General features: G+C 49.0%; 1 protein-coding gene across 1 annotated transcript in view; it reads left to right on the top strand.

Moving 5' to 3' along the window:
* The first annotated feature begins 7,673 nt into the window (after positions 1-7,673).
* LOC134396272 (zinc finger protein 850-like) overlaps positions 7,674-8,379 on the top strand; it is a 49,559-nt gene continuing 48,853 nt past the window's right edge. Inside the window, exons 1-2 of the mRNA XM_063122692.1 lie at positions 7,674-7,747; positions 8,187-8,313. Coding sequence (XP_062978762.1) covers positions 8,280-8,313 — 34 coding nt within the window. The 5' untranslated portion in view covers positions 7,674-7,747; positions 8,187-8,279. The remainder of the gene's footprint in view (positions 7,748-8,186; positions 8,314-8,379) is intronic.

Raw genomic sequence — 8,379 nt, 5'->3', positions numbered from 1 at the left:
CTGTTCGGGCTCAGAGTGACACCGGAGCGGACCTTAGCAGCACCCATGTGGGTCTGCTCAAACCCGGACAGAGACTAGTGGGTCGAACCGTAACGGTGACCTCGTACGGAGCGCCTCCATTTGAGGCCCCGCTGGCCCGAGTGAACATTGAATATCGAGGCTGGAAAGGGGAGCTAGTTATCCTCACGCATACGGAAGGGCCCGCCTTCCTCCTGGGCAATGACTTATGCTTTAAAGTTGCCCAGTTGGCAGTGACAACCCAGGGAAAGGCAGCCCGGCAGAGGGAAGCCCAGAGGGAGGAAGAATCAGGGAGCTCAGTTGGAGAGCCCTCCCGGGAGGGGAGAGATGAGGGGAACCCGAACCTGGAGGGTTGGGACACCCCCGGAGTTTCAAAAAGAGTTGCAACAGGACCCCTCGTTACAGGGATGCCGGGAGGCGGCAGGAGGCCTGGCGGAAGGGCGAGGGAAGGTGGGGGTGGAGGTGTTCACTTGGGAACGGGGAAGGCTATACAGTCAGTTCTCCCTCAAGGGAGGAGGAGGGGTGGAAAGAAAGCAACTGGTGGTGCCCGCAACCTTAAGGGGGAAGGTGCTGGAAACCGCCCATGAGCAGCTGTGGAAAGGATATTTGGGAATACGCCGAACGCTGGAGCGGGTGAGTCGAGATTTTTATTGGCCCGGGGTCGCCCAAGAGGTGCGAGATTTCAGTAACTCATGTGAGACGTGCCAATGAGTCGGGTCCTCCCGGGACCACCCCAAAGCCCCACTATGCCTTTCGCCTATCACGGAGGTGCCGTTTGAAAAGATGGGGGTGGATATTTTGGGCCCCTTTAGTCCGGCTACCCGATCGGGGAAAAAGTACATTTTAACCCTGGTGGATTACGCCACCCGCTACGCGGAGGCAGTGCCGCTTTCGGTTATCTCTGAACCCCAGGTGGCCAAGGCCATGATGACGATTTTCACCCGGGTGGGGGTCCCCAAGGTGCTGGTGCACGACCAAGGGGGAAATTTTATGTCTCTGTTGTTAAAGGAATTATGGCAGTTGGCAGGGGTACAACAATGTATAGCGGCGGCGTATCATCATGAAGGGAATGGTCTGGTGGAGCGGTTCAACCAGACGCTGGGGAAAATGTTGAAAGCCTATGCTGAAAAGCATACAGCGGATTGGGATCAAGCCCTGCCCTACCTTCTCTTTGTGGCCCGGGATGCTAAAAGTGATAGTTTGGGGTTTTCGGCTAACGAGTTGGTTTTTGGGAGAGAATTACGAGGTCCGCTGAAGTTGCTGCGGGAGGGGTGGGACGGATGAACCACCCCCACCCCGGTGTCGGTTGTAGAATATATGCAGAACTTGCAGAATCTCTTACGGGAAGTTGGGGAGGCCGCGCAGGAGAATTTGGTTCAAGCGCAGCAGACTCAGAAGAGCTGGTACGACCGGCAGGCTAGGCAACAGGTGTTTCAAGCAGTTGATAGAGTGTTAGTGCTGAAGCCGTTGAAGCAGGAGAAGCTGGCGGTTAAGTGGGAAGGGCCCCTCGTTGTAGAAAAGAGGCTAAACGAGGTGAATTATTTGTTGAAGGATCCCGAGAGTCAATGCCGTACCAAAGTGTATCATGTGAATATGATGAAGCCATTCCGGGAGCAGGGGGTGCGGGTTAAACAAGTAGGAGGGGGGAGTCGCTAGGTGAAGGAGCGGGGCTGGACGTCTTAGCTAGCTACCGGGGAAAGGAGGGGCTAGCAGACATTCAAGTCCCAGAGGAATTGAGTGCTTTGCAAAAGAAACAATTGAAGCAGTGTTTGCAGGAGTTTCAGGAGCTGTTTTCGGGTTTGTCAGGGCGGACGTCGCTGACCACGCATTCTATTGACACGGGGAAGCATCCCCCTATTCAGTCTCCTCCTCACCGGTAAAACGGAAAACAGCTGGAGATTGTCAATAAGGAAATCGAGGAGATACTAGCCATGGGCATGATTAAAAAGAGCCAGAGCCCATGGTCTTCCCCCCTGGTGCTCGTGGCCAAAAAAGACGGATCAGTCCGTTTCTGCGTGGACTTCAGAAAATTAAACAGTGTTTCCACTGTGGCGGCATACCCCCATGCCTCATACGGATGACCTGATAGAGACGTTACGGAAAGCCAAGTTCATTTCCACCTTAGATCTGACCAAGGGCTACTGGCAGGTGCCGTTAGATGAGGATGCTGCTTTGAAATCTGCTTTTTCTACTGCCCGGGGCCACTACCTGTTCACGGTTCTCCCGTTCGGGCTCTCGAATGCACCGGGGGGCTTCCAAAAACTTATGGACCGGGTTCTGGACGGTCTGGGGGCTTTTTCGTGCGTTTACTTGGATGATGTGGCGGTGTTTAGTGACACGTGGGAACAGCACTTGTCGCACTTGTCACAAGTGTTAAGCCGGCTACGGGAGGCCGGGTTAACCGTGAAGGCCTCCAAGTGCCAGTTCGGGAGGGGGGAAGTGACCTATCTGGGCCACAGAGTGGGATGGGGAGCGCTGAAGCCTATGGAGGCCAAGGTAGAGGCAATCCAACAGTGGCCCGTCCCCAAGACCAAGAAGCAGGTCCAGTCCTTTTTAGGGCTGGCGGGATATTACCGGAGGTTTGTCCCGAATTTTAGCCAGTTGGTGGCCCCTCTAACCGAGTTGTGTCGGAAAAGACAGCCAGTAAGGGTGCCATGGACCGCGGCGTGTCAGCAAGCGTTTGATGGGCTGAAGGAAAAGCTCAAGCGAGCTCCTGTACTTCGGGCACCTGATTTTGACCGCCCCTTTGTGGGTGCAGACGGATGCCTCGGAGGCGGGTTTAGGCGCGGTGCTGCTGCAGGAAGGCGAAGAAGGGCTGCTGTGGCCCGTGGCTTTCGTTAATAAAAAACATTTGCCGCGAGAGAGGGCATTGGCGACGGTTGAAAATGAGTGTTTGGCAATAGTGTGGGCCGTGAACAAGCTGCGGCCATATTTGTGGGGGCGGCCCTTCCAAATTCAAACGGATCACTCCCCGCTCTGCTGGCTGGCGAGAGTAAAAAACACTAACCAGAAGTTGCTGCGCTGGAGCTTAGCTCTCCAAGACTTTGATTTCACCATCTCCCACATCAAAGGCAAAGAGAACGTAGCGGCAGATGGGCTATCCCGAAGCTTCAGTCGGGAGGAGGAGGGAGTACCAGGGGGGGGACGAACCCCTGCCCCTGCGTGGGCACAAAAGAAGGACTACCCGAAGGGGTCAATGTGTAAACGAATAAAAGAGTACAATTGAGGTGGTCTTTTCTAGAAAGGCCATCTTAAAGGGGAAGGTGTAAGGAAGGGGTAAATTCCTACTAGGAATGGCTGGTTTTAATATGTTAAATTATTTTATTGTTATGGTTTTAGGAGCGGCACAGATAAGCGGCCAGCTGCATGGGGGCGTTCTGGTACATCCTGGAACCGCTTGGGGCAAGGCTGACCGGCCTTGAGCGAAATTAACATCTCTGGGGAAGGTGTGAAAGATCTTCGCAGGGAGAGCCGAAGGGAGGGGGGAATGAGTGAGGAAAGTATCTATAAAGGGTATTCTTTGAGAAGGGGTTTTGTTCTGAGCTGGCTGACCTCATGGCTGGGTGATGTATGATATTGCAACTTAGTTTCTAGTTTGCTTGGTCTGGGTTCTTATATGTATCTGCATGTGTTAGAAGTTTTAGAATGCTTATTTATTTATTTATTTATTTATTACATTTTTATACCGCCAATAGCCGAAGCTCTCTGGGCGGTTCACAAAAACCCTGGGTATCCTACCCTTATCCTGAATAAATTTGGGCTTAACCCTCCAACTGTGAGCTGTGTGCGTTTGTTCTGGGGATCTGTGCAAAATCCAGTGGAAAAGCCAGCTTGGCTGGGGCATGCTTCCTTTACACCCCACTCATTGCCTCTCCCCAGTTTGAGAAGGTTCCATTCATAAGTACTCTTTGAGTCCGATTCTGTAGCCAACTGTGGATCCACCTAATAGTTGTTCCATCTAGCAAACTTTTCACTAGTTTGTTAATCAGAATATCATGGGGCACTTCGTGAAAAGCTTTGCTGAAGTCAAGATATATGACGTCCACAGCATTCCCACAGTCCAGAAGGGAGATTACCCGATCAAAAAATGAGATCAAATTAATCTGACAGGACTTGTTCCTGACAAATCCACGTTGGCTTCTAGCGATCACCGCATTGATTTCAAGGTGTTTACAGATTGACTTCTTTATAATCTGCTCCAGAATTTTCCCAGGGATGGATGTCAGACTGACTGGTCTGTAGTTCCCAGGTTCCTCCTTTTTGCCCTTTTTGAAGATAGGGACAATGTCAGCCCTACTCTAGTCATCTGACACCTCACCCGTCTTCCATGATTTTGCAAAGACAATATAGAAAGGTTCTGAGAGTACTTATGCCAGGGCTGAACTCTCAGCCCCCTTACAAAGACACAAGTTCCTGTGCTGTGTGGCTTGGATGGTAGATCAACTTTAGAATGAGACCTGAAAGCCAAACCGATTGGGAAATGATGCCCTCGGCCTTGACCTGACCCATTTCTTTCCTTCCCACCTCCCCCTTCTCTGTCTGGGATCCTCCCTCCTGTAAACAAAGTAAGTTTAAGAAAACTTCAACTTTTGGAGCGAATGCAGCTTTTGTGCTCACAGATGCGGGTTCTGATGGTTCTTGTGGCCATACCAATGTACAAGCATTTTCTTGATATGGAACATGATGACAAAGACCTGAGATTCTGGATTATTGAAAGGATTGGAGGATATGGGACAAGAGTAGAACATCAACTATGAAGGAGGGAAATATTCTGGATTTTCACCTTAAGGACATTACAACCACAAGGACTCAACGAAGAGTGTAAATGGATGCCTTGGTTGTAATCCTGTTCTATTTTAAGTATTAAAGTATTATAAATAAGTATTATTAGGTTTGTCTTAACTATGTTTTAAGCATCATATCAGTCCACTCAGTCCCCTTTAAGGGAGCATACAGTCCGTGAGTATGGTTGCTACACGTTTTAGGATTTGAAAAGCAGCCTAATCAGGAGCAAATTTCAGAGATTACTTACTCCTCAATTAGTTGAGGAGGTCAGGGAACGCTTATCGAATTTACAGATGACACCAAATTGGGTGGGATAGCTAATACCCTGGAAGACAGAAACAAACTTCAAAGTGATCTTGATAGGCTGGAGCACTGGGCTCAAAACAACAGGATGAAATTGAATAGGGATAAATGCCAAGTTCTACATTTAGGAAATAGAAACCAAATGCAGTTACAAGATGGGGGATACTTGGCTCAGCAATACTACAAAGGAGAAGGATCTTGGAATTGTTGTAGATCGCAAGCTGAATAGGAGCCAACAGTATGATGTGGCTGCAAAAAAAGCAAATACTATTCTGGGATGCATTAATAGAGGTATAGCTTCCAAATTGTGTGAAAAACTGGTTCTCCTCTATTCAGCACTGGTTACGCCACATCTAGAGTATTGCTTCCAGTTCTGGACACCACACTTCAAGAAGGATGCAGACAAGCTGGAGCGTGTTCAAAGGTGGGCCATGAGGATGATCACGGGTCTGGAGACAAAGCTCTATGAGGAGAGATTGAAAGAATTGGGCATGTTTAGCCTGGAGAAGAGAAGATTGGGAGGAGACAAGATAGCACTCTTAAAATATTAAAAAGGTTGTCACACAGTGAAGGGCCGGGATCTCTTCTCAATCCTCCCAGAGTGCAGGACATGGAATAACGGGCTCAAGTTAAAGGAAGCCAGATTCCAGCAGGACATCAGGAAAAACCTCCTGACTGTTAGAGCAGTATGACAAAGGAATCAGTGACCTAGGGAGGTGGTGGGCTCTCCCACACTAGAGGCCTTCAAGAGGCAGCTGTTCAACCACCTTTCAGGTATACTTTAGGGTGGATTCCTGCATTGAGCAGGGGGTTGGACTCTGGCCTTGTAGGTTCCTTCCAACTCTATGATTATATGTACACCGGTTTCTGGGGAACGTGGGCAGGAGGTTGCTGTTGCACTCATGTCCTGCTTGTGCTCTTCTTACGTTCTTATGATCACATGAGAAATGAATGGGTTTGTGAAGTTCTGGGGAAGGAGGGGATCAGAGTGTCAGTGTGAGAGTCCTCCCAACAGAACAGGAATAGCATTTGTAGACGCCAAACTGCTGTGTTTACAGTGGAAAATGCTGGATATCAGGGTTGAACTCTCAGCCCCCTGACAAAGACACAAGTTCCTGTGCTGTGTGGCTTGGATGGTAGATCAACTTTAGAATGAGACCTGAAGGGCAAAGCGATTGGGAAACGCTGCCCTTGGCCTTGACCTGAGCCGTTTCTTTCTGTCTCTAATCCCTCTTCTCTGCCTGGAATCCTCCCTCCTGCTTCAGGTCGAGGGGATTTTGGCCAGAGCACCCACAGATATCCCTGAGGCAGAGAAGGCTCCACCGGGCATCACACAGAGGCCGCTGGACAGGTGGATCTTGCAGGAGGGGGACGGAGGACCCTCCTCACTGGGTAAGGATTAGTGGACGTCTTTCCCCATGGTCTCCCTCCCTCAATTATGCCTGAAGTGCATGAGCTGTCTTAATGTTCCCCTTGAGCCTGATTTTGCTGGGGGAGATACTCAAAAAGGAAATGTTGTTTAGTAACGTGGTTCGAGGGTATCAGACCCACTCTGGCCCGGTCTTACACACTCACCAACTAAGGTCCTCCTCCAGGCGCCTACTCAGAGGGAAGATCAGAGGACGACAACAAAGGAGAGGCCTTCTCTGTGGTGGCCCTCCCAACTGTGGAACAATCTCCCCAATTTGGTTCACATGGCACCGACATTGTTATCTTTTCAGTGCCAGGTCAAGCAATATGTAATTTTTTTTTTGTTGTTATTTATTTATATAGCACCATCGATGTACATGGTGCTGTACAGATAACACAGTAAATAGCAAGACCCTGCCGCATAGGCTTACAATCTAATAAGTTGTAGTAAACAATAAAGAGGGAAGGAGAATGCAAACAGGCACAGGGAAGTGTAAACAGGCACCGGGTAGGGTGAAGCTAACAGTATAGAGTCAGAACAAATTCAATATTTGAAGGCTATAGGGAAAAGAAAAGTTTTTAGCTGAGTTTTAAAAGCAGTGATTGAGTTTGTAGTTCTCAAGTGTTCTGGAAGAGCGTTCCAGGCGTAAGGGGCAGCAGAAGAAAAAGGACGAAGCCGAGTAAGGGAAGTGGAGGTCCTTGGGCAGGCGAGAAGCATGGTGTCAGAGGAGCGGAGAGCACGAGTGGGGCAATAGTGTGAGATGAGAGAGGAGAGATAGGCAGGAGCTAGACCGTGAAGAGCTTTGAAGGTCAGCAGGAGAAGTTTATATTGGATTCTGGAGTGAATTGGAAGCCAATGAAGAGATTTCGTAATTAGTAATATGTAATTAATTAGCCTGGGTCTGTTTTTATAGGGTCATAGTTTTAAAACTTGTTATAGTAGTTTTATATGTATGTGTATATTGTATGTTTTCGCAGTTTTAAATATTTGGATATTGTTTTTAAGTGCTTCGGCTATGGTATGGTAAACAAATGCAATAAATAAAAAAACAATGAAAATAAACAATGAAAATGGGAATAGTTAAGAATGTGAACTCACCTTCCCACCTTCTTTACCTTCCTCACAGGGAGCAAAACAACCTGCAGGGGGAGTGAACTGATCCTGGGGGCTCCTTCTGGGCCTCGTTGGCTTGGTGGTGGAGTGGAAGCGGTTTCTGCACAGCCTGGGCAGGTAGGGGAGTCCTGGGGGCCTCCGTCTCCTGCGCATCTCTTTGGTCCTGGAAGAACCTGCCCCTTTAGCCTTTGCTCTTATTATTATTATTATATTTATTTGTATCCCGCCTTTTGCCAATGCTGGGCCTCAAGGCGGCCTTACAAAGTTTAAAATATACATGGGGGGGGGAGGGAAACAAAACCATAAACAATTAAAAATACACAACAAAATTATAAGACATTAACAAAGATGGAGGGCTGGATTATTCTCCAAAGGCCTGCTTGAACAAAAATTTTTTAGCCTGCTTCCGAAAGCCCATCAAGGAAGATGGCTGCTAGGAAGGCCTTGAATGTCACTCGCAGTGCTTTGGCATTCAGAAAGAGGACCTCACCATCCTTGTCTTCATGGATTGCTACATAATGCTTAAAGAGAACATCATTTCTTCTTCTTCTTTCAGGGTCTGGTGACCTTTGAGGAGGTGGCCGTGCATTTCTCGGAGGAGGAGTGGGCTCTGCTGGATCCAGGCCAGAGGACTCTGCACAAAGAAGTCATGGCGGAGAATCGTGGGATCCTGGCCTCTCTGGGTAAGGAATGGGATTCCTCTGGGTAAGGCTCCCTCTCTGCCTCTTTGCCAGATCCTGGAAGGTGGA

The sequence above is a fragment of the Elgaria multicarinata genome, chromosome 3 (assembly GCF_023053635.1).
Source record: "Elgaria multicarinata webbii isolate HBS135686 ecotype San Diego chromosome 3, rElgMul1.1.pri, whole genome shotgun sequence".
Lineage (NCBI taxonomy): Eukaryota > Metazoa > Chordata > Lepidosauria > Squamata > Anguidae > Elgaria > Elgaria multicarinata.
Note: the sequence above shows the minus strand (reverse complement) of the source record. Positions and strands in the feature narration are given on the sequence as shown.